Genomic DNA, 27,641 nt, shown 5'->3' on the forward strand with positions numbered 1-27,641 from the left:
AACTGAATTTACAGCTTACACCCCCATGGACTTAATTGGTAAATATCTAGAAACAGAGAGAGGAGCTATCAATCAATGTCTGATTAGTGTCAAGTGGAAAGTGTAGAATAAGGAAGAGGACATCCACAATGTAATGGCATTACAGAGTCTACTGCTGTTGCTGGTACACAGATAGATAGACAAACAGACACACCAAATGATAGGAATATGAATCTCAAATAGGCCAGGATCTAGGTGAGGGAAGGATTCTATTTAGAATTAGAGTCATGAATGAATGGATGTACTGATGGGCGGATGAATGGATGAAACATTCATTAAGTGTTTACTATGTACAGAGCACTGTACTAACCTCTGAGGATACAAATAATAAGACAACCCCTGATCTCAAGGAACTCACAATCTAATGGAGAACACAACATATATAGGAGTTTTGAGCTGCAAATAATTTTCAAAAACAGGCATTTGACTGGAGCTTAGGAGTAACCTGAAAAACCTTCATGTTATGGGAAAGAATATTACAGAGTGAATAGTTCAAGAATTAGATGGTCAACAGAAGTGTACTCAAACACTAAAATATGGAGGAAAGAAAAATGAATCAGATATCAAAGGACTTGAGTTCAAATTCTGACCCCCTTGCTTTTCAACTATGTGACCTCGGTCATCATTTAACCTATCTGAAAATAATGTTTTCCATTGTAAAATGGGGATAATAGCACTTCTCTTACCTGTCCCTCAAGATTGCTCTGGGGGAAAAAGTAAGAAAATATATGTGAACATTATTTTATTATCCTGTCTTAAAGTATTAATTAACAGGTTGGCCTGCCAGAATGTAAAGAGATAGTTTCTATAGCTGAATCTATTACCTTAGACTTTAAACCAAATATTACTGATTTTAAAAATAGATAAGGATATTTAGAACCTGCACCATATTAAAATGTTTCCCCTATAATTGAAAGAAGCATTTCTTTAGGTAACATTGCATTGCTAAGGGTATATTTGCTCGTTGGTTTTACAGGGATTCCCAGCACTAGTCATGCTTCTTTATCCCTTGTTACTCTCTTTCATACATATTCATAAATACATCTTAATGTTCATAAAACCAAGCAGGTTTCACATTATCTTTCCATAATTTTTGATAATTTGGTGATGCTTGAATTCATAGTAAAAAGAGATTGGCTCACCAAATCTCATGTTTATAAGCAGCATGGCAAGAATCCATCACCCCATTAGGATGATGCCCTTTCTTCCCCTCAGAACAGTGTTTCTTAACCTGTGGTCAATAAATATCCCTCGAAGCATTTAGATTTGTTTCATGAATTTAGAAGGGAAAATACATTTTAATTTTCACTAATCTTTAGTTTCCCTTGGAATCCTATCTATTTAATGCATTTAAAAATAGTGTTCTGAGAAGAGGTCCATAGATTTCACCAGACTGCCAAAGGGGCTATGGCACATACACAAAAAGCCAATAGTTTCTGAATTAGTTACTCTTTTGCCTTAGACAGGGAATTTTCGTCAGGTGTCTATTTAAAGGAACAAGTCATCAGACAAATGAAATGAAGCACTCGGGATACATTGTAGTTGTCAAAGTCCCTGTGACCAAAATCACAGCTACTTCATTAGAGAATGAGTGGAGGGAAGAGGAGAAGGAGAAAGAATGGGAGGGGAGAAGGAAGAAAAGGAAGAGGAGGAAAAGAGAAAGAGGAAGAAGAAGACTAGGAAGAGGAGGCTATAGCATCCTAATCCCTCTCCTGGATATCTCAGGTATCTGGAAAAAAGTGTATGCCTAACAGAAGATACTAGTTATGGAAACAGGACAAAAGGAGCTTGATCAAAAAAAGTGATAGATCTAAAAAAATTTTAAAATTAATTCACATTGATACAGGTCTTTAAAGTTTACAAAAAACATTTTATTAATAACGCTATGATATAAGTAGTAATTCCTGTTTGTGCCATACATTCACAAAGCATTTTTTCTCCCTAACAACGCTGTGAGGTAGGTAATGCAAGCCCAATTTTAGCTGTTTTATATAAAAGGAAACTGAGACTCCTAGAGGTGAAGTGACTTGATCATGATCACAGGAACTAGGAAGTACTTAAGTTAGAATCAAGGTCTCCAGGCTCTCTACCCAGCTCTCTTCCAAATGTACCATACTTTTCTATGTCATGGTGACAGGTTGTAGAACAATTTTTTAGATAGGGCAGGGCTAAGAACACAGACTAAAACTATTGTAACAGACAGTACACACTCTCTAGCTTTTGAAACAATCACGGTTATGGACCATTTCTAGCTGTTCCAGCACAGACTTTGGAGGGCACTATTCTCTCTACTCCATTTGTTGCCCCCTTTTTTGAGAGGGAGGAAGGGACAATTCTTTCTCCTAAATAGCTCTAAATAGTATTTTCTGCATTTCTTTTTGCTCATACTTTTAAAATAATACATTTGCTTACTTCCAAATTGAAAAACGTTTCAGTAAAATTTACCATAAAACTAAAATTACTAGCTTCAAAAGAATCAGTTTTTCAATACTTTGGCTATATATGTGGAAGGAAAATTCATTTCAGGAGAAGATAAACCTCACAGACTTGAAAGGAGTGATCAAATATTATCCTTCACGTTTGTTTTGGTATATTTCCTTATTTCCTATATCTGCTTTCATTTCACTATTATGTCAAAGATAATTTCTCTTGTAATAAATTCTTGTGAGTACTTTGAACCTAACAATTTGCCCCAGGAGGTCTGGGCTATTTTGTCAAGTTCCTTATACAACATTACAAGTACTGTATGGTCAAATTCAAGACCTAAGTCCATGATATGATGTTGTGGGGCTTTACTGGTTAGTGAATATAATAAATAAGATTCAGGGAGTTATTTCCACATTCCATTTCCATGAATCTGAAAAAATCATAGAGAGGGGAAAGTGATAAGGCCTCATTGAAAGGTTCTCTTCTTTGCATGTCTATAAGCACAAAGCTCCTTCAAACTCTATTTCCTAGGTTTACTACTGATAACTATATTATTTTGTTCTTTTTAATCTTCTAGGGCAGTGGTTTCCAGTTGTTTCCTAAAATGAATCATTTTGATACATTTTAGACTTTTTCATTTTTGTATTTGTCATCATCTTCCTATTCTTGCTTTCAGAAATTAAGTTCTAAGCCTTTTAAATTCTAGATCAATTCTGTCTTACATCTCATATATTTTTTTGATTCCCAGTTCCTGTACCTTCTTCACCCCAATCTATTCTCCTAGCTTCTCGGAAACTACTTTCTCATGCAGTTTTGTTAGAATCATAGAATTGTAAGAATAGAGAAGGCTTTAAAGGACATCTAGTTCAATGCCTCTATTTTTTCAATGCCTCCATTTTAAAAATTTTGACTTATTTGGATCTCCTTTCAATTCTGTATTTGGTTTTGGTCTTATTTACCATATGTAGTATTTATCTTCTTTCTATTCTTGCTTTGAGAAGTTAAATTCCAAGCTTTATTTTCCTCCAAGTCTAACTGTCCTTATTTTCTGTCTTACCTCTCATATTCTTTATTTTCATCCCTGGTACTTCTCACTTATCCATTGCCCCTACCCCTGAGAAACTGTTTTCTTCTGAAGTTTTGGCATGATCAGAGGATTATAGATTGAAAGTTAAAGCAGACCTTATAGGAACTCTACTCTCATTTTTGTTCAGTCATTTTTCAGTTATGTCCAACTTTTGTGATTCCATTTGGGGTTTTCTTGGCCAAGATATTGGAGTGGCTTATCGTTTCCTTCTCCAGCTCATTTTACAGATGGTCTCATTTTAAAATCAGGTCATTTATTAAGCATTTGGGAGTCAGGAAGAGCAGAGTTAATATCTGGCCTCAGACATTTAACTCTCTATTTAACCTTGAGAAAGTCATTTAATTTTGTTAGATCTCAATTTCCTCACACATAAATGATGGGGTTGAACTTGATAGCACTTGAGGTCCCTTGCAACTCTAAATATCTGCTGCTATGATGCAAGAGCTTTCTATCAATAAGAGAGTTTAAATTATCAAAGGAATATCCCCTTCAAACCCAACACATGCATGTAATGAGGTTATTGGTGACTAGGGGAAAATAAGTGACTAGAAGTCATCCCAAATGCTGGAGTCTATGACCTACTGCGCATTTTTTCCAGCAATTTATTGCATCTTTCCATTAATCCATAAGCCAGGCTTTGGAAATAAGTAAGGAAAATTTTTTTATCCCTCTTTCACCTACTTCTTCTATTTGGAGATAGGGATGACCTAAGGTAATATGAAAATGCTACAAAACTAATCAGTGTTAGGTGTTGATAGACCTTTTCTGCTTTACTTCTTTCTATTACCAAACTGCTACAGTTCTCATGAGATACTTAACTGGTGGATGTACTTTTTTTAAAAATTTATTTTTAGTTTACAACATTCAGTTCCACAAGTTTTTGAGTTCCAGATTTTCTCCCCCTCCCCACCCAAGATGGCAGGTAATCCTATATAGGCTCTACATATACTTTCACTTTAAACATATTTTCACAATAATCAAGTTGTGAAGAAGAATTGTGATCAATGGAATGAACCACAAGAAAGCAACAAGAAAAATTAAAAAAAAAAACAACAAAGCCAACAAAAAAAAATAAATAAAAATAAAAGAGAGAGCAAATAGTTTCTTTCAATCTGCATTCAGACTCCATAATTATTTCTCTGGATGTGCATAGTTTTTTTTTTTTTTTCCATCATGAGTCTTTTGGAGTTGTCTTAGAATCTTGCATTGCTAAGAGGAGCCAAGTCTATCAAAGTTAGACATCACAGATACGATATGTCTGTAGCTGTGTACAATGTTCTCCTGGTTCTGCTTCCCTCACTCAGCATCTGTTCATATAAGTCTTTCCAGGTTCTTATGAAGTCTGTCTGCTCATTTCTTATAGCACAATAGTATTCCATTACATTCATATACCACAAATTGTTTATCCATTCCCCAATTGATGGGCATCCTCTTGATTTCCGATTCTGCCACCACAGAAAGAATATTTTTGTATATATGGGTACTTTTTCCATTTGTATGATCTCTTTGAGATACAGCCTTAGCAGTGGTATTGCTGGTTTAAAGGGTATGGACATTTTATAGCCCTTTGGGCATAGTTGACGGAAGTACTTCTGAGCAGTGCCTAAAGGACATCAATTTATTATTCTGGAAGGAAATTAGGATCAGGCAGCCTCTGGGTACACAATTTCAAATATAAATGTGTTACCCAGATATGGAATTAGAAAGTTTTTTTTTTAATTTAAAAAAAAAAGTAAGCATTTACTATTACCGCATGGGATCTCTGGAAAGGAAATTCTTAAACATGAGATGTATTTCTGTTAAGGTTCTTTCAAATACCAAAATCCAGAGGAGTAAAATATTAGCACTTTGTCATTACCCATCTTGGCAGAACAGCTATGGGTGAGGTTTTATACTCTGGTCATCTGCCCCTAGTCTGTGTAGCAAGTGAAATTACTGTGCTGGTATAATATCAAACACCAAAATTCTATATTCCAGTAAGAATTCATGGTACTTTCATTCACTAAGTTTTTCTCTTGCATAATTTTTGCCAACTAAGTGAGCCTTCTCCCTTAATGCCAAAACATCTTTCCAACATTCCTCCCAGTGTTATTGTGTCTAAAAACTTAACTTGGTGATCTCCCACCTAAGATTAAAGTTGCAGGCCTCTACTATCTTCCCTCATTCACATTCATATCATCCCTACTCTTCTCCACTCTAGTCTGGATCGCTTGTTCTCTATTACAGAGATGTCAAATACATGGCCCACAGGCCTCATAAGTGCCTTCACATTCCTGAGTGTGGCCTGGATGAAATGTAATTGGGAAATATAGAACAAAATAAATTAAGATAAAATATAAATAAATAATGTTTATACATGGCTTTCTAAGTCAATGTGTGGCCTTATCTACATTGGGATAAGGGATTCTTATCTACATTGTAGTGACCCTGCTGCTCTACTATATTCCACTGTGTCCTTTGGATATCTTTAACTGTTTTTATTAAATTTCCTTCTTTGGTATCTGATTTTCCATAATACTCCTTTTTTTCTTCTCACTTTAACTGAAAGCTGGATTTCTTCTGAGTACCTTGAAGTCTAGGCTTTGGATGGTTATTCTTTTTTTTTTTCTATTTCTCCTGGAACTACAGTTTGCTCTTCAGTACTACAACTAGGCTATTCCTCATTCCTCAGGTAACTTTTTGCCTTCAAAGTCTATTAATTTAATATATATATATCACAATTTCTCTATCCTTATTATAGTCTTTGAGAACCATCCAGTTCATATTCTACCTTCTTTAATTAATATCTAACATGAGGTTCATAGTCTTTGCACACCATTGTTCACCAGTATCCTGAATGAACTTAATTATCCAAGTGGGTGTCCCCTCCAAAATAAAATGACCACATAATTCTTCTATGTTCTCAATTCCATTGACTTACTTTTTTGTAGTACTTCAACCAGAGGCACGATAGTATAGTGAGAAGAATATTGGATCTGGATGCAGAAGGCTTTGATTCAAATTCTAGATCTCTCACTTACTACCTGTGTGATCTCAAGAAAATTACTTAACTTCTCTGGCCTCAGTTTGTGGTGCAAAAGGAGAGAAGTGGTACTAAATGATTTCCAAGGTAACTTCTAGTTCTAAATATATAAGCAGAATATAAATCATCCCCCAACTGATAAATGGTCAAAGGATATGAACAGGCAATTTTCAGATAAAGAAATCAAAGCTTACAAAATTCATATGAGGAAGTGCTCTAAGTCACTGTGGATTAAAGAAATGCATATTAAAACAACTCTGAAGTACCACCTCACACCTATCAAATTAGTTAATATTAGAAAAAAGGAAAATGATAAATGTTGGAGAGGATGTAGGAAAATTGGAATACTAATGTACTGATGGTGGAGTTATAAACTCATCCAACCATTCTAGAAAAAAAAATTGGAACTATGCCCATAGGGCAACAAAACTGCACGTACCCTTTGATCCAGCAATACTACTGCTAGGTAGTATTCCAAAGAGACAATAAAAAGGAAAAAGGACCTACATGTACAAAAATATTTATAGCAGCCCTATTTGTGATGCCAAAATATTACAAATTGAGGGGATACCCATCAATTGGGGAATGGCTGAACAAACTGCGGCATATGAATGTGATGGAATACTATCATGTATTAACAAATAATGAACAGGCAGATTTTGAAAAAACCTAGAAAAACTTGCACAAAGGGATCGAAAATGACATGAGCAGAACCAGGAAAACATCGTAGACAGTATCAGCGACATTGTGTGGTGACTATGAATGACTCATCTCTTCTCAGTAACACAATGATCCAATACAAGTACAAAGGATTTACAAAGGAAAATGTTTTCCACATGTAGAAAAACAACTAATGGACTCTGAATACAGATTGAAGCTTATTTTTTCATATTTACTTTATTCTTTTTGTATTTGTTTCTTTTGATCTGTTTCTTCTTTCGCAACTGTATCTAATATGGAAACGTTTCACATGATAGCACATGTACAACCTATATCAAATTGCCTACAATTTTCTGGAGAGGGAAATGTAAAGGAGGGAGGAAGCGAGAAAAATTTGAAACTCAAAATCTTGTAAAAATGAATGCTAAAAATTGTCATAACATGTAATTGGGAAAAATAAAATTATATATATATATACATATATGTACAAATATATATATATATACACACACACACATGTATATATACAAATATATATAATCATATGATGCTAGGCCAAGATGTAATAACTTAAATCTTTCCATTTTATGTATGTCAGTCTATTAAGGTTCCAGAGTTCTGAAATTAAACTCTCAGAAAAACAACCTTCTATCTTTGCAGTTCTTCTACCTTAACACTTGGTCTAAACTCAAGTTTAGTATGACCTCTATTCCTTTGATGCCTCCCTATTCTTCCAGTCAGCCTCTTTAAATCTACCTTTCCTTGGCTCCGTACACATGCAATTCTAATCATTCTTCTCTGTTCTCATCATTTTCATTTCTTATTTCCAACAGTGATTATCCCGAACTTTTTATTTCTCTCCTCAATTCCCCAAACATAATTTAACCTAACAATTAGAGCAAGTGATTTAATTCCCTACTTCACTGAGATGAGGACAACATTTCATCACCCAATTCTATACCTTTACAATGGCTTTACACATTCTTTCATGCCCACAGTGCATTTCCTCTTTACCTCTTAGAATTCTCTCTTACAATCCCTTCCTTCAAGAATCACCTCAAGTACCATCTTCTACATGAAGCCTTTTCTCCCTAGATGCTGGTTCACTCCTTCCCAAATTAACTTATAATTAACTACTTTTTACTTCATTTCTAACAGTACATATATTATATATGTATTACATATGTACATGTGTATATATGTGCATATATACATATCCATATATACATAATCGTGTATATACAATGTTTTATATATACATACATATATGTATGTATATATGTGTATATATGTGTGTGTACACATATATATATATATGTGTATATATATATATATATATATATATAATTTATACACACATGATTTGCACTGGTAGCAGAGGCAGAATGTGAACCTAGGTCTTCCTGATTCGATGTCTGGTATTCCATCTATTGTGCCACCTAACTTCTCCAATAGCTGTATGTTGAGATGAAAAATGATGAATTGTGCTTTAAGGTACCTAAGGAACACCCAGGAAAACCATCCCTGTGCTTCTCTATCTTTGCACAGTATATATCCCATGCCTTGAATGTTCTCCCTTCCTCATTCTCCCTCTCCTCTTAATGAATTCCTGCATATCCTTTAAAGTTTAACTTAAATGTTGCATCCTCTTTGAAGCTTTCTTTGATCCACCCCAGTTAATAATGCCTTCTCCTTCCTCAAAAATGTGTCTTTTACTTTTGGCTCTGCCATTCAACACCTATAAGACTTTGGCAAATCATAACCTATGTGGGCCATATTTTCTTCACTGGTAAAATGAGTTTGAGCCTAGGTGGTCTTGTAAGTCCATAACTTGATGATATAGAATGTCTATTCTAGACTCAAGATCTTATGATTTCTACCTAAAAACTGAAAATGAAATCCTCAGGTATTGTCAAATATATTATCAGTTCTGTAGTTTTAGCCCAGAACAGAGACATTTCAACTGCTTCTCAAGTGAACTATTTAGCAGAAGTCTCTGGCCCCTGGAGAATTACAGAATGGGTGATGAGTTCTCTATCTTCAGAAAATTTTTCAAAGGACAAAAGTATTTCTGCTGATGAAATACTTTTATTCCATTTACCTGACTTGGCATCTGAAGAGTAAGAATCCTATTCAAGTTTGTAAATTTTGCTTTCCCTTCTGGAGCATTTATCAGCCTCTGGCTGATTTCTATTTTGGGAATAGCTTAAAACAGGACTTTATGTATATTGACACTCCCTCAAGCAAAATGGTGGATAATAAGCTCGGATTTTTATAGTTCAAATTCATCCCCATTTGAATGATATTACAAAAAGAAATTTAAAAGACTGATTTTGAATAAAGATGTTATTCTAGATGTTAACCATAAACCAGAAAATAGCCAGTTTCCACTGGTATACCTGGAAGGACAAAACTCTAGTTCATTTGATTTTGTCTTTGAATCTCTAACATCTGGTACAGTATTTGAAGCATAGTAGGCACTTAACAAATATTTATTGGATTAGACTAGATTGGGAAAATTATCTGATTTTGTGGATTTTTACTATTGTTTTAATCACTGACTGCCTTGGAAATCTTACTCAGCTGCACCACCTCCCCCCACTCAGTTCCCATTATTGCTTTTCAAAAGAAACTTTAAACTCTCTATTTTCACAATCATGATCCTCCTTCTATTCCTCAAACAAGAATCTCCAACTATTTGTAAGACATTTCCTCCTGAACATAAATCTGGCAACACAAGTTCAAAATGCCCAAGCCATGGGTTATCTCTCCATTGAAATTTGTCCTTGTTCTATCGACGGCACAGCTCTGGCTGCCTTGTTCATAGCCTTCTAGCTATCTTCGACTTTTCACTCTTTCTAATGCCTGCATACCCTGTAGATGAACAGCATGGTTCACAAGAAAAATAATTGGTTCTAAAGTCAGATGGCACAGGTTCAAATCTGACCCCTGCAAATTGTTATTTGTTTAACCTTGGGCCAATCAAACCCTTCAAGCCCCTCAGTTTTATTCTCTGTAAACGTAGGTAGTTATCTTCTGAGAATCCTTCCAATTCCAGATTTATGATCCTTTTGATTGTTTCTCCACAATATCTTCTCTCTTTGATCCCTTGTAGGAGGCAGGGAATTCATAGATTTTGTAGAGAAAGAATGATGAAAAAAATATCTCTCTTGGTTTCAAGCTGTAATAACGACCCCTCCTCACTTTTAACCCAGAGCAGCCAAATGATATGTAACAGCTGTCCAGTCAGGCGTCACTAGGTGCATCGTCTTATCTGTAACTTCATAGAGATCTTTCAGCTGCTCCTTGCCTTTGTTCCAGCTGTTCCCTATGACTAGAATGCTCTGTCCTCCCGCTTTTGTCTTTGAATTCCCTTTCATTCTTTAAAATACAATTTAAATGTCACCGCTTCTCTCATTTCTGATCCCAATGGTTGGTAATAACTTTTTTTCTCAGGCCTCACAAACAGGTTCTTATTTATCTATTTATTCTGGTAAATCTTTAGTATGCTTTGTTCTAAGTCAAAATAGTTATGGATTTAGAACTGGAAAGGACCTTAGAAGCCATCTATGTCAATCCCTTCCTTTTTGGTGGTTTAGCGGTTGTTGTCCTTAATACTCAAAGAGGACCAAAATGACATCATGATGTTGGAGATCAATCTACAGTGTCTTTTACTGGGGCTGATCAGACCGATATGAGCTCAGGAGGCTCTGCCACAGGTCAGGCACACATAGTCAGTCCGTATGAACATTTGGAATGGAAATGACTCTAAATTTTGTGCTCACATTTCTTTTGAGCTACTGCTCAAATATGGGCACACCATGCTTAATAATCCTACACCAGTGTCTCCCACGTCTCACAATTGATTCCAAAGTTTTGCAGAGAAACAATACAAAGACACCCTTAATTTTACAGATGAGGAAACTGAGGCCTTAGAGAAGTTACAACATTCAAGGTCACACAGAAAGTAAATGGTGTAGCTGGAATTTGAATCCAGGACCTCTGACTCATGAGAGAATTTGTTTTCACCATACCAAACTCCGTCCGTAATAACATGCATGTGTAACATATTCCCTACTAGACAAGGGGAGGACTATTTTTACCTAAAATTATATTTCTCTATAGTATCCAATGGGCAGCCAGGTGGTACAGTAGGTAGAGCACCAGGCCCAGAGTCAGGATGACCTAAGTTCAAAAGTGGCCTCAGATACTACCTGTATGATCCTGGGCAAGTTGCTTAACCCTTTTCCCTCAGTTTTATCATTTGCAAAATGATCTAGAGAAAGAAATGGCACACCCCTCCAGTATCTTTACCAAGAAAACCCCAAATGGGGTCACAAACAATTGGACACAACTAAAATGTCTAAACAACAATATACTACCCAACAAATACTTGTAACGAAGTCCCTAACAACATTTGCTCTTTGTTGACAATAGATCAAGAGCTAAAAGAGACTGCAGAGAAATTTAAGCCAGCAATTTCATTTTACAGAAAAGAAAACTAAGGCCCATAGTGGTTAAATTACTTTCTAAGACCACACAGATAGTAAATAGCGGACCTGGAAATTGAACCCAGGTTCTCAATTCCAAATTCAGTGACTTTTTCACTATACCATGCTAATGATATTTTTTTTCATTTCTTGCTAGAATTTTACTCCCTAAAATGATAATTTGATTAGTTTTATATTATTTTAGAAAAAAGAAAACATGTAAAGAACATATCTATGAAAAAAGAACTCCCAAGAAATGTTGACTATAACTATTAAGTGGTGGTGATAGGTGTCAGATATCAAAGGAGCTTAAAGAGTGCATGAGTAAATAGAAATTGGAATATAGACTCCTCTTTAAAGAAGTTTAATGCTGGAGAGAACAAATAATTTGGTGCTTTACAGGTTTACTGGGGGTTGAGGGTTGGCACATTTAGGATTGGGGAAATTGGAACATTGAGTAAAGAGAGGGGAAAAGGATAAAAGACAGAGATGCTAAATGGAGAAAAGAAAATTGTGGTCAGTGACACCAAATGCAACAGAGATGTCTAGGAAAACAAGAATACAGAAGAGTTCATCAATTTGATAAGGAGACAGTCACCAGTGACCTTTGGGAGTGGTTTTCATCTTATATAGTATAGTATTGTCTTATGAATGGAAATCAAGTTACAGGAGAGAAGTACAAGAAATGGATTCCCTCTTCTCCTCTCTCTTTCCAAAATACCATTTCTATAGCTTCATTTCCCACAGTTCCTGGGGTTTCCTCACCCTGGAATATTCATCTGACCTTGTGACCTTCTCACCATAGAACATCATTGCAACATGCCAACTCCTTTTTCCCATTCTTAAGTTCCTTCTCAGTATTCTTTTTGAGGGAAGACTCAAGCTGAATAACCTTCATTCTCCTCACGACTCTGCTTTTGACTTTCTGGATCTGATATCATGCCTCAGCTGTCATCTCACCCTTTATCTTCTGTCAACTCTAGACTGCAAAGCCCAGGCCCCAGTGAATAGTGCCTTCCCACAAAGTCTCAGTTCTCTTTTGTGAGTTGTCTTCTCCCATTAGAACATAAGTTCCTCAAGAGTAGAACTGTCTTTTTACTTCTATTTGTAGCCTCCATGCTTAGCCCAGGACCTCATACATAGTAAAAACTTAATAATCTTAATAAATGCTTGCTGCTCTGTCTTGTCTTACCTTGCCTTGATAAGTGTAGATCTTTTTTTTTTAATTTTCAAGGAATTTGTCAGAAAAAGAGAGGTTTGGTATTAGTTTTCCAATAAATTGTACTGCAACTGAGATATTTTGACATTCTCAGGATTTCATCCCAAGTAATAAAACTTATATAAGTGAAGAGATGAAAGAAGATTCTCCTTATGAACTTTATTATCATCATTTTTAAAAAAAAATTATCCCTTGCTAAGTTTTATAAAAATGTTGTTGGGGAGCTAATACTATAGGAAGCAATTAGTTTCACGAGAACAAAGTTAGTCACATGTAGCGATCTAGCACTATTATACAGTCTGGTGCTTGGGGATTAGTGTCTTTGGGGCTTAAATATGAGGTAAGATCATCAGCAAGGGTGGGATTAGTACAGTATTTAAAAAAAATAGAAAAGCCATGCTACAGTAGGGGCTTATAACATTTTGGACATTGTTTAAATATATCATTATATCATTGTGATACAGTGCTGGTGTGGGCAATGTTATCTGAAGTATTTATTAAAGATCTATTTGATATGCTATCATGATAGCCACCAATGAAAAAAAAAAAAACAACTCCATAGTCCCATGCTCCTAGCTTCTTAAGAGCTTACAGTCTCTGTTTTTCCACTTCAACAAATGGCAGGGGTACTTAGACTAGGAAACCTTTCTGTATTTCTGTCAAAGTTGCAGGTAATGAATGTTATATTCGTGAGTATGATTTTTCTCTTGTCCTAGCATCTTCCACAGGCCACAATAATTCATAGCTTATTTAGGACTTGTTAGACACTAAAATTGTTAAAACAAATTATTTAGGAATCCCCAAAACACTAATATTTGCAATGATGTTTTCAATACATATTCATTTTCCCTGTCACTTTTAAATTCAGTATTTTGCCTTTCAAATAAATTATTTGTACATCAGATACTTTATTTCAAAAATATTTATGAATCTGACAGTGTTACACACATATGTATGTAACATATTATATATACGTATATACACACATCACAATGTATATATATGTGTGTGTATATATATATGTATATATGTGTGTGTATATATGTATATATATATGTGTGTGTGTGTGTGTGTGTGTGTGTGTGTATGTGTATGTTCCAAAAAGCCATTTGGGGATTTTTTTTTGCTCAAGAAAAAAAAAGGATAACTTCCCCTGGAAAATAAAGCCTGCTTCTATAATAAAACCAAAATTATCTTTCTTTTTGCATATAAGGTTTTTCTCAAACATTTGTTAAATTTAGAAACAAGTTAATGGTGAGAGTGATAATGCTACACTATAACCAAGTTGAAGCTGGTGACCTGATCCTAAGTAAGAGCTATATTTGGAAAATGATATTATGATATGGGACTAATTATTGTCTCTGGTGGAAGCAGAATTTGGAAGATACTAATAATGTTTTGCTCCACTATTTGGTCAATTGAATGATATAATTTCTAATAGCTTTATTATATTTATTGCCACCTATTCTTGTATTGTCTCTGTAATAGAGGGTAATGGTACGTATATGGAAAAGTTATCCTACTGTATCATCATGGCAAATGTAAGAAATCGAAAAAGATAAGATCTCTTATAATTTCTTTAACAACCCATAACCATTTGACAAAACGTACCAAGTGAAATGAACAATTCTGTGCTAAAATGAGTTTAGGTTTGGAAGGAAAAGAATTTCATATGATATCAGAGCTCAAACTTTTGGGACTATTCCACCACCACCACCCCCATCTTACAAATGAGGAAACTGAAGCCCAAGGGGAAAGTCATTTAACCAGGATCACGCTGATATCTCTCAGTGTTTCTTCATCAATTTGTGAGCAAGGAAAGAAGATGGAGCATAAAGAGTAATCCAAGATGATTTTTCTGCTTTCAATCTATTTATTTTTTCTATTAGCAAAGAGTAAGGGGAGAACCTTAGGCTGTAGGTTTCTAGAGGTTATACTTAGAACTCCATGATTTATTTTAATATCAGAGTCAACAAACTTTACAAAATAACCACTGATTTCCCACGTGACTTTTGGAAAAGTATTTAACATTGTGTTTCAATTTCTCTGGTGCAACATGTTTGCTCTTGTGATATGAAAAAAAATCTGTTTTTTTTTTTTTTTGAGAAAGAGGGGATACTAACCTTCCTGCAACAGGCTCTTTTCCAACCTGATGCCTACCTCTCCACTTTTGATGAATATTCTTCATATAAAAACTACATCAGGTTCAGAATCAGAGCAAAATTAGACAATCACAGTGCATCAAACATTGAATAAAAGGAGGTTTACTTAGAGCAGGGGAAGGGACATTCATTAAGTATGCAGTTGATTCAGTATTTTGTGCAAACCTTTCCATGTGTTTCTAAGGTCACCAAGCTCACCATTTCTTACAGCACAGTAGTATTCCATCACAACCATATACCACAACTTGTTCAGCCATTCCCCAATTGATTGGCATCCCTGAAATTGAATAGAATTTCCTGCTTTAGCATTGGCCATTTGGTCAGTCTGAGGTATGAAGCCTCAGAGGTGAGTTCTAACCCCTCTTGTCTTGGCTGTTTTTGTAGTTAGGCAACCAGAAAACTATATTAAAGAACAAAACCCTAAGCCTCTAAAACAATTAAATCGGGGGTTTCAGTAACTTTTTAGGAATAAATGAGTCTAACCTGCTCTTTTGTGGGGCCTTAGTATATTGCTACCACCATACTAATACCCACACAGATGCCAATCATTATTGTTACTCTGCACTTCTGTCCTTATCAAAACCTTGCTAGTGAAGTTTCAGCGGGTCGCTAATGTCACTAAGATAAAATTGTCATTTAAAGCCCTTCACAGTCTATCCCAATCGCCCTTTCTAAAATTGTTTCACATTATTCTCCCTCAATCAGTCTAATAGAAATTGTTAGTCAAGCTGTCATACTCTCTGTATAAGAACATTACATGGCTCACTTTTGTGATTTTACGTAGGATCTGGAAGGCTATCCCTCTTCTGTGTCACTTTTCAGAATTCCTATCTCCATTCGAGTCATGTTAAATGCCACCGCCTCCAAGAGGTTTTTCATGATGCTGCCAATTGGCAAGCTTCCCATCGTATTATTTTTCATGTACTCTTTGTTTACTTATCAATGCCTGCGCTCTTCTTTACTACTAAAATTCTAGTATCTAGTGGTCACGGGCAGTTTCATTTTTGTCTTTTGTATCCCCAAAGCCAAGCACAGTGCCTGGCATATATGACATAATTAATAAAAGCTTGATCAACTAAGTTGAATTGTGTCACTCCCTTGGTTTGTGAACTCTCTCTACCACTGCAGTTTACACCCCATCTGTGACTCAGCAGATTTGTTCTAGGAAGTTGCCTGAGATGCAGGGGTTAAATTATTTTCCCACTCGCATGCAGCTATGGCCAGCTATTGGAATGATGTTACATTCGTAAACATATGTGTGTGTGGAGGTGGGGGGCATATGACACTACAAAGATACTAAATTTACTAATCCATTCATATGATTTAGAGCTGCTTAGCTAGGGAGGTAGAGAATGGGTCCCCATTCTTAAATCATATCATCATAGCATTGCAAGGAGAGACTTCCATATTAGCATATTAATGAAGTTACTTTGAGGTCTGAGCACTTGCTGTGGGGGAAAGAGAGGGGAGAATGGGAGGTATCATCTATGAAGAAGAAGAAAAATGAATTTGCATCTATAATGGTAACAACATGCTGGCATAATCTTTCTGCTTTGGGCTAGACATGCAAAAGAATACCTAAGTGACAGGGTGAAAATGAAACAATTATATGATCTGGGATAGTAAATGCTGTCCTGTTTAACTCCATTTGCTTGTCTTTAGCTCATTTACCTTACCAGGGACCATCTTTAATGTTCCCAGAAGTTTTAATTCTTAAACACCTGTCTTATTATACAACAATGCCAAGAAATCACTGCTCCTGAGGTGGTGGAATGAAGATATTATAGATATAAAGCTGTATTCTGATTTCTCTGAGAAGAGGATTCAGGTCATAAATAGTGAGCCAAGAAAGGAATGGATAGATTTCTGTGATTCCAAAAATTTTAAAGATTTAAAAAATGAGAAAAGGGGAGAATGCTTAGATAGGGTAGCTTTAAGATTGACAGGGGATATTAAGAAAAGCTACTTATAAATTACCTCCTTTCTTTTTGTTTCCTTGCCAGGAATACCAAATTGACATATTTTTTGCTCAGACTTGGACAGACAGTCGCCTTCGATTCAACAGCACAATGAAAATACTAACTCTGAACAGCAATATGGTTGGATTAATCTGGATTCCAGATACCATCTTCCGGAACTCAAAAACTGCAGAAGCTCACTGGATAACCACACCCAACCAGCTCCTTAGAATATGGAATGATGGGAAAATCTTATATACTTTAAGGTAAGGATGTGTCTGCTCAGTTGGTATAATTGGGAATAAAAGTTTCTTAGGTCATCACTCGTTTTATTTTGACTTAATTAGAATAGAGTAGCATCCCCACTTTGAAATTTCATCAATTTTGCATACTTTGCATGACTTTGCATGGTAATACGACAGTGTTCCCAATGCAAAGTATGAAGTAAGAAAGATAGATGTCCAAAAATCTTTAAAAAAATATTTAACCATGATTCAGTATTCTGGAAGGCATGGTGTGGGGGGATGATGACTTGAAACTATGGAAGGAGAGAGAGAGAGAGAGAGAGAGAGAGAGAGAGAGAGAGAGAGAGAGAGAGAGAGAGAGAGAAACTCTAGCCATTTTATTTTCTTGTCATTTTTCTTTTTAATGGTACTGGTTATCTAGACGAAATTGATAAGACTATGAAAAATTGAACTAAAAACTTTAAAAGATTCCTAGTTTTATTCATTTAATATAGGGAAACAAAGATGTGTAAAGTGTTACAAGACTGAGGGAACTTTGAGATCATCTAGCCCTTTATTTTACACATGAATAAAATAAAATCTAGAATAACACAGAACCTAAAATTTAATGGGAAGAATGTTTGCCTGGTGTGCCTAGATTTTGGCACATAATAGGAAATCAGCTCAATAAACCAAAGACAGAGCAAATAAACTAGATCATAACTCTTCTTTGAATCTCAAAAAATGTATTCCCTTTTAAAATTATATATATATATGCATGCATATATGCAAAAAGCATATATGCTTCATTTTCACTTCTTAGATACCTTTTGCATGAACACACACACACAACAACAACAACCCAACCAAATTGGAAGTTACATCATTTTACTAAGTCTAGTTTACATGCAAACTACAGTGTAGTACTATTCAGATTTTTTATCTCAAGATAGTGACAAAGGCCTAACAGGTAAGTCACCCATTAAGCAAGCACTTTTAATTAATTCATGAGAGCAATTGCAATTCCAGCATAATGAAATCTCCATGGAAAGCTATGCCCTGGCCCTGACATTTTTTCTCTTTTTCACGTTGGCTACAGTGACATCATGTCTCCAAACTATTACATACAATGCCCCCCTCAGCTGAGCTCATTGAACTGAGGTACATTAGAAATCTTTGTCTCTCTCTGTCTCTGAATTTCTGTCTGTCTCTTTCTCTGTGTCTTTCTCACTGTGTCTCTCTGTTTCTGTGCCTCAGTGCCTCTGTCTCTCTCTGTCTCTGTCTCTCTTTGTCTCTGTCTCTGTCTCTCTGTCTCTCTCTCTCTGTCTCTATCTCTCTGTCTCTGTCTCTATCTCTGTCTCTCTGCCTCTCTCTGTCTCTCTCTCTGTCTTTGTCTCTGTCTCTGTCTCTCTCTCTCTCTCCTTCCCTCATTTATTAATAAATGTCCTTGAAGATATGCATGGTTAGTGATCACATCCCCAAATGCATAACTAGCTATCAAAATGTTGATAGTTGCTTGACTGGTCACATGATGACAAAGGATCACTGCGATTATCATGTGAAACAGTCATCTAAAGGGACTGCATGCCCAACTCCTAAATGATTATTGAGGAGACCTAAGACAAACGATATTCGACTTTACCTCTCTTTTTTGACTTTTTGGTTAGATTTCCATGGATATTTTGCATTTATAACACTAATGTTTTTGGCCTCAAGATTTTCTTACGTATGGATATAATACTACTAAGTGCAAATGAGAATCAGTGAAAATTCTGACAGCTTATGTTGCCAAGTTGGCAGATGTTTATTCATGCCTTCTACAGTGTGGATCTATCACTATGCTTAAGGATTTGAGTCTACAGACTTTTGTTTGTTACCCAAGCAAAAGGTACAAGGAACTGACACATGGTACAGAGAATGGTAAAACTAATGGGATCAAACTCACCCAAATGGCATGTTGCTGCCAACAAATTTTCAGTCTTCTGAAGCCTGAATAAAGGGAGATTAGAGTTGGTGCCTTACGAATGACTCTTCTTTAAGACCGGATGATCTTGAAAAAAATTTCCAAAATGTTTTATGCCCATGGAAGATAGCATGGTATGGAGGAAAGTACATCACATCTTGAGCAAAAAAAAATGTGGAACCGATGCCCAAGCCCAAGGCCATTTACCACCTAGGTGACCATTCAGTTTACATATTGGGGCCTCAGTTTCCTCAGCTGTCAATGAATCAATTGCACTAGATAATCTCTAAATCCCATCTAGTTCCAATAACATGAAAGGAAATTTGTTGCATTTCATAATGCTCAGCAAATGCAAGCATCAATACAACGCTTCTATGTCTGTGAATAGAATCAGAATGAATACATGCCATTCTGCCATGATACAAAAAAAAATAAAAATTCCTAAATGTTTTTTTTTTCCTGGGGGATATCTGATGAATTCAGAGCTGCCCATTTAATGTAGAATTCACATATTAGTACTAGATATTATAACTTTGCTCCTCTCTTTCCCTTTACAAAACTGGACAAATGAATGTTAAAAATTACTGGTTTCTCAGCCATCGGCCCAAGAAAGATGAGTTACAGTATCTCCTTCTTTTTGGTGGTTTGATTCAAACTCATATAGACCTCTGTGTGCTCTTTTGGTTTTGAGTCTTCCTTATGATAAGTACAACATATTCAATCCTTTAATGCCTCTCTACTTTTTCATTTTTATTTTTGTTATTATTATTATTTGGTTCAGGAGGGAGGGAGACAAAAGGGTTTGTGGATCTGTGATTTCATCATCTTGAGGAATTCCTGATATGCTAATTCCTGACACAGATATATATATATATATATAGACCCACCATGGCTGCTATGAATAGGCAGGAGTATTCCCAGGTTTGAATCACAAGATATAACATGCTCTTTTCATTGAAGATAAAACCAGGACGTTTATTCAAACATCAGAAAGCCAAATCCATCATACCAACAGAGAAGTCTATATACATTACCAATGCAGAGGGCACCACCATCCCCGAGCCTTCCCTCTGTCAGGTCTCCCCACAAACTCCCTTAAGCAAAATCACTCCCTCTCTCTCTCATGCTAGCTGCTCTGCTTTTCCTGCTTGCTCTCTCTCTCTCCCAGCTCCAACTCATTCTCTCACTTCCTGCTCCAGGATTCCTGCTTCACCCATTCAACAAGCTCCTCCCAACACAGGCTCTATGTGACTCAGGCTCCTGTGACTCAGGCTTCCATGTGACTCCAGCAGGTCACATTGGCCTATTAATGGATGGGAAAGATCTTCCATTCCCATTAACATAACAATGTGCAACTCCTTTGTCACTCATAGTGTTAATTCTAAGTCTTACTGAGTTGCCCAAAGGGCTAAGGGTTGGCTATCCTCACTTAGATAAAAAATGTCATGGGTAAGACTTGACCCCTTTTTGTACCCAGTAAATCCTTCTCTTGCCTTTGCCATGCTATCTCTCCTTTTAATCATTATTCTCTAATAAAATGAATTGGCAAATGCTTCTGCAAATGAGTGAACTGGATGTTATTCTTGTCTATACACATAAACCAGAGTGGAAAAATGAATGAGCAGTTAAAATTCAAACAAATAGATATTTTGAGCAGAGTTAACCAAAAAAAATGACTGAATTTGAACCAGTTATTGGTGGTGTTGTTTTGGCATCATTTTTCCTTCTCCAGGAAAACCTGTGATTTTTAGACGTGGCCTTTGATTTTCCTCATTTGTTAGCCTTTGCTGGTAGTTTCAAAAAAAGAAATAAAAGGCCTGAAGACTGGTGTTGTTAAATAGACTGCTGTCACTTTGCAACAACTGCCTAGAGAGATTGTAAATTACGTATGAGTTATATTCCCTGACATAAATAGTTCCCTTGCCCATGAACTCAACCGTGTCCTAATGTACCTGGCCATGAAAGTGATGCTTGGCTTATCCATAGGCTCACCATCAACGCAGAATGCCAGCTGCAGCTCCATAATTTCCCAATGGATGAACATTCATGCCCACTGATATTCTCCAGCTGTAAGTAATACCTTCATTTTTGAGACTGTGTCTAAATCTTGAATACATTCAATAATGTTGCTAATTCCTACTATGTTGTGAAGTTATACATTTTCCCTCTATGCATAGGTGGCTGATGTTAATTGGTGCTTCCCAGAAGGGTAATTTTCACTTCAGTGTTATGATTCAAAGCCTGTGTCATGATATAAAGTCTTTTAATAAACTGGAGAGGCACCCCATCAGCCAATTTCAAGAAATTTACCTATAAGTGTTTAAGAAAGACTAAGAAATGTGACTTTTAAATTGGAGTGTATCATGTGGATCCATGTGAAATATTCAGATACTTTTGGGTTAATAAGAAGTGAAAGTGAAAGGTTTGGTCAGGTTAGAGGTAAAAATATTTGTTTCAAATATAAATAACTTTGACTCAATTAAAATTTTATAGTGCCACTACAAGCAATTCCAGCTCTCTCAGCATTCAGTCATTTTGTATGGATTTGTATTGTTTATGATTTATGTCCATCAGTATTCCTGTTAGTAAAAGGTCTTGGCATCATTGTTAGGCATTCATCGGATAAGAATCCTTTTTAGCACAGTGTTCTACAATAAGAATACCCACAGAAGGTAAGACGGAAGAGCATAATATGGTTATTATATGCTATAAATTGTCTCATACCAATGTTTTGGCAAAACAAATGGGTAAAGTGAGATAAAAATCTTTGTTTAAAAAGGCAGGGCTATTTAATCAATGTATGTTACATATTTCAATTGGTGTTGGCTGTGATAACTAGAGTGTGAATCAGAAAAAATTTGTGTGGTTTCCAACCAATCAAATTGTTTGCTAGCAGAGCTGACTTAATGAACAAAACATCTTCTTCATTAAGAACAAAACTGAACCAGTGCTGCAAAACTTCAAGGAAGGTGGTTTTTTATTCTTGCCCTAATGGTTTTCTGATTGGTTCAATCAGGTAGACCAAAAGGGGGACCATATTTTGCAGGTTTTTTTAGGAGTGAATAGAAAATAATATATTGGGGATCATCTCCCAGTCTGGGCAAGAATATCCTAGTACGGAAAAAAATCACTAATTAGCTGAGAATAAAGCTTATTTACACTATGTACATTATGTCTTATCTTTAAGGTAAGCCAAGATATTCACCAAATAGCAACAAAAAGAAGCATATGCCAAAGGATATATAATGTATATCAGAAAAGTTGATCACTTCAAGCAGGAAAAATCTCTCAGACTAGATTAGAGAGCATGCTTAACAAGTATAATGGAGAGAAAATAACAGGTTGCTAAAGGCTCCTCTGAGTATGTTTGCTTAATTTTAATGTCTTGCTCTGAAAGACAAATTAGTTTATTGAGAACTTGCTACAAATTTTCTTGCCACATTTATAAAAATTAATGAATTGATTGAGAACAAGCATCTGTATCTATTTGCTCAGGTTGAACATGAAAGAATTTTCATTTAACATTTTCCTCAAAGTTGATTGATGATGATTTATTCATTTATTCCATTTAGGATTTCTTAGTTACCTACATTAAAACAATGATCAAATGAAAAACTCAAACGAAAAACCTAATTATAGAATATATATGTATGTATGTATATAATATGTGTATGTAATGCATGTATGTACATACACATACAGCACATACATATACACGCACACACACATATATATGTATATGTGTGTGTGTGTGTGTGTGTGTGTGTGTATATACCCACATACACCGTACACATATATACATACACATATACACATAGTTTATCTGATGAAGGCCTCATTTCTCATTTAGCAAACTAAGACAAACTTTTAAAAAAACTGAGCCATTCCTCAATTGAGAAATAAGCAAGACATTTATAAGTTCATTTGTCCTACCAAAGTGATTTTCTGAATTTACAAAATTTAAAAAATAATTCTTTGAACTTACATAGTCATGAAAATGCCAAAACAAATGATTTGAAAAGGTATTGATTGGAACTTATTTTGATGTGTCTTTCTTCTCCACATATTAAAAAACAAACACCACCTATTTGTGATAGTCTTTTTCCTTGTGGTGCTACAAAACTAAGTGGCAACAAATGCAGGTAATTTTAAATATCTTTGTACTTCAGGAAAAGACTCAGTTCTAAAAATGTTTAGTTCCTGTTTCTACCCACTCTCCCCATATCTGCCCCCACCCATTAAGAAAGTAAGCAATAGGATTTCAATTACATGTGTGAAGTCATGCAAAATATATTTCTGCATTTGTTGTGGTGGTTCAGTCATTTCAGATGTGTCTGACCATGTGACTTCATTTTGGTTTTCTTGGCAAAGATACTAGAGTGGTGTGCCATTTCCTTCTCCAGATCATTTTACACATGAGGAAACTGAGGAAAACAGAGTTATTTCCCTAGGGTTACACAGCTTGTGATAGAGACCAAATTTTAATTGAAGTCTTCCTGATTCCAGGCCCAGGTAAATGAACATAGTACAGCTATGTGGTGCAGTGGATAGGAGGGAAAATAAAAGAGTAAAAAAAATATGAAAAAAGGTATGCTTAAATCAGCACTCAGAGTTTATCAGTTCTGTCTGGAGGTGGATAGCATTTTTTTATCATGGATCTGTTGGAAGTATCTTGGATGATTGTATTGAGAGAACCTAAGTCTTTCACAGTTGATCATCATTACAGTGTTGCTGTACAATGTTTTCCTGGTTCTGCTAACTTGACTTTGCATCGGTTCATACAGTTCTTCCCAGTTTTTTTTTTTTTCTGAAGCCTTATCATTTCTTACAGGACAATAGGATTTCATCAAAATCGCATGCCACAATTTGTTCATCCATTCCCCTAATTGATGGGCATCCCCTGAATTTCCAATTCTATGCCATTTGTTGCAACAATTCAGCTAGCAGCTGTTTTGGGAGTGAAAGACCAACACAAGCCCAACAACTAGAATGCTTCCAACACAGGTTCTTTTGATCTGCTTTACTAAGGAAAGCAATATTGAGGGGTTAACAATCTTACTTTAATCCAACACATACGAATATCATTCACTTAGTTCAGGGTAAAAAGCCAGCACCCTGAACTTCAGAGCAAATACAAACAAATTACAAACATACGTTATAAACAGACCAAATATATTTCATAGTGACCAAGAAATCAACATCTGAGTTCAGGAGCTGGGGAGCTCATAACAACAGCTAGCCCAGAGTCATGTGCTGCTCCTCCTGTGGCTCAGAGTCCCAAGAAAATAGCTCTGTTCTCTCTTTTTATACACTCTTTAGCCATCATCAAATGTCATCTGAGTGACCAGAACTTAGGCTCCTACTATTGGCTCTGGTCTTAGCGACTCCTCTTAGAGCCCTGAGGGCTTCACACCCACATAGGCCTAGTACCTAGTAGATTAGGGTTTGGGCCTGGGGCTTTGCACCTAGGAAGGCTCAAGCAAAGACATTTAATTAATTTATCATCCTAAAACAGTATAAAAAGTCCCAACTTAATTGATATTACACCATCTCAAAAGAGGTGCTATAAATAGTTTTGTATATATAGGTCCTTTTGCCCTTTTCTTTGATCTCTTGGGGATTCAGACGTAGTAGTGGTATTTCTGCATTAAAGGATATGTATATGAAAGTCCATTGGGCATAGTTCCAAATTGTTTTTTAGAATGATTGGACCAGTTCACAACTCCATCAACAGTACATCACTGTCCTAATTTTCCCTCATCCCCTCCAATATTTGTCATTTTTTTGTCACATTAGACAATCTGCTAGGTATACGGTTTATACCTTGGGGTTGTTTTAATTTTCATTTCTCTAATCAGCAATAGAGCATTTTTCATTTGACTATAGAGAGCTTTGATTACTTCATCTGAAAAATGCCTCTTCGTATCCTTGATCATTTATCAATTGAGGAATGGCTCATATGTTTTTTTTTTTTGTAAATTTGTCTTAGTTTGCTAAATGATTGAGAAATGGAGCCTTTGTCAGACAAATTTGCTGCATTTTGCCCAGTTCCTTGCTTTCCTTCTAGTTTTGGCTGCAGTGGTTTTCTCTGTGGAAAAAGATTTTAATTCCCTGTAATCACAATGATCCATATTACTTCCCATGATCCTCTCTATCTCTTGTTTAGTCCTAAACTCTTCCCTTATCCATAGATCTGACAGGTAAATTTTTCTATGCTCCCCTAATTTATTTCTTAAGTCACCTTTTATGTAGAGATGATGACCTATTTTGACCTTATTTTGGCAAGTGGTGTGAGATGTTGGTCCATGCCTAGTTTCTGCCAAACTACTTTCCAGTTTTCTTAGCAACTTTTGGTCAAATGCTTATTTCTTATCTGAAAAGCTTCTATCTTTGAGTTTATCAAATGCTATATTGTGATCATTTACTACTACATGTTGTGTGCCTAATCTATTTCATTGATCCACTACTCTATTTCTTAGACAATACATGATCATTTTGGCCACTGGTACTTTGTAATATAGTTTGAAATCAGGTACTGGTAAGCCACCTTCCTTCACACTTTTTTTCATTCATCTTCTTGATATTCTTGACCTTTTGTTCTTCCAGATGGATATTATTATTATTTTTCTAGCTCTATAAAATAATTCTTTGATAGTTTGATTGGTATGGCACTGAATAAATAAATTGACTTAGGTAGAATTGTCACTTTTATTATATTTACTTGGCCTCCCCAGGAGTAATTAATATTTCTCTAATTATTTAGAACTCTTCTTACTGGTTTGAAAAGTGGTTTATGATTGTTTTCGTTTTGATCCTGTATTTATCTTGGCAGATAGACTCCCAAGTATTTTATATTGTCTTCAGTGATTTTAAATGAAATTTCTCTTTCTGCTAGGTTTGGTTGGTAATATATACAAATGTTGGTGATTTATATGGGTTTATATTATATCTTGCAACTTTGCTAAAGTTATTCTTTATTTCAACTAATTTTTTTAGTTTATTCTCTAGGGTTCTCAAGTCATGTCATCATATTTTATGAAAAGAGTGATTATTTGATTTTTTCACTGCCTATTTTTATTCCATTGATTTCTTTTTCTTGTCTTATTGCTATAGCTAGCATTTCTAACACAACATTGAGCAATAGCAGTGACATCCTTACTTCACCCTTCACCTTATTTGGAAGGCTTCTAGTTTATCCCAATTACAGATAGTGCTTGTGCTTGCTTTTAGTTAGCTACTACTTATTTTAAGAAAAGCTCCATTTATTCTTTTGTTTCCTAATGTATAACTAGGAATGGGTGTTTATTTTGTCAAAAGTTTTTTTTTTTTTCTGTATGCATTAATACAATCATATGATTTTGGTTGTTTTCATCATTGATATAGTCACATTGTGATTATAGTATTCCTAATATTGAACCAGTCCTGCATTTCTGGTATAAATGTCATCTGGTCATAGGGATGGTCATTTTGATATTTTGCTGTAATCTCCTTTCTAGTATATTATTTACAACTTTTTACATCAATATTCACTAGTGAAATCGGCTTATAGTTTTGTTTCTGTTTTTGAAGCACCTTTAGTTCTTATGTGGAAACAGAATACTTCTACTAAGTGATATGCACAATCATTTTATAGCTAATGCCAGTTAAATATTTGAGTAGGGATCTGGGTGAAATGTGTGACTTCATTAATAATCTCCAGTATGAACCAGGGTAAAACATTTCACTTCTTCATACTTTGGTTAATCTCAATTTAACTGGAAAATAATTTAACTAGAGTATTAAATGAACAAGAAATATTTGGTCCTTGGTTTTTAAGAGAGACAAAAATCCATACAATATTTTCATACCAGATTGTCAGAGAAGCAAATTATAAGATTTTTTAGTGGATCCTTGGTGATTAAACTGAAATTTCCTTAATCTTTTGATACACACACACACACACACACACACACACACACACACACAATCCTATTAATCATAGTCTCAAAATAATGACACTTATTATCCCTCACCCTAGCTTCTTATGAAGGTAGGGGTCAAAATTAGCTCTAAAACAGGGACTTTCTTTTAAGCCACATTTCCTCACAGGAAAATTGTCTTCCTGTTAAGTACAGCACTTTCTCCCCATTCTCATCAGCAATGACACTCACAAGGCATATAAAGTGTAGAGCCAAACTCGTTTTATACCAGGAAGTTCTCTTAGTAAGTAACCAAACTATTCCTTCAACTGCTGCAGAGACTGCTGTGGATTCCCACCACTCCCCCTAAGGTATTCATACACATGGCTCTCCACGTGGAGTTGTAGATGCACAAGCAAATTCTAGGGGCCACAGAACTCATGCAAAATGATGCTTAAGGAAATAGACCCTAATACGACCACAAGCTACAGG

The 27,641-nt window shown here is 35.5% G+C and overlaps 1 protein-coding gene across 1 annotated transcript in view; it reads left to right on the forward strand.

The window, feature by feature from the left end:
* Nucleotides 1-27,641, forward strand: part of GABRG3 (gamma-aminobutyric acid type A receptor subunit gamma3) — an 882,331-nt gene that overhangs the window by 506,711 nt on the left and 347,979 nt on the right. Inside the window, exons 4-5 of the mRNA XM_036745031.1 lie at nucleotides 17,110-17,330; nucleotides 21,238-21,320. Coding sequence (XP_036600926.1) covers nucleotides 17,110-17,330; nucleotides 21,238-21,320 — 304 coding nt within the window. The remainder of the gene's footprint in view (nucleotides 1-17,109; nucleotides 17,331-21,237; nucleotides 21,321-27,641) is intronic.

This window comes from Trichosurus vulpecula, chromosome 2, assembly GCF_011100635.1.
Source record: "Trichosurus vulpecula isolate mTriVul1 chromosome 2, mTriVul1.pri, whole genome shotgun sequence".
Taxonomy (NCBI): Eukaryota; Metazoa; Chordata; class Mammalia; order Diprotodontia; family Phalangeridae; genus Trichosurus; species Trichosurus vulpecula.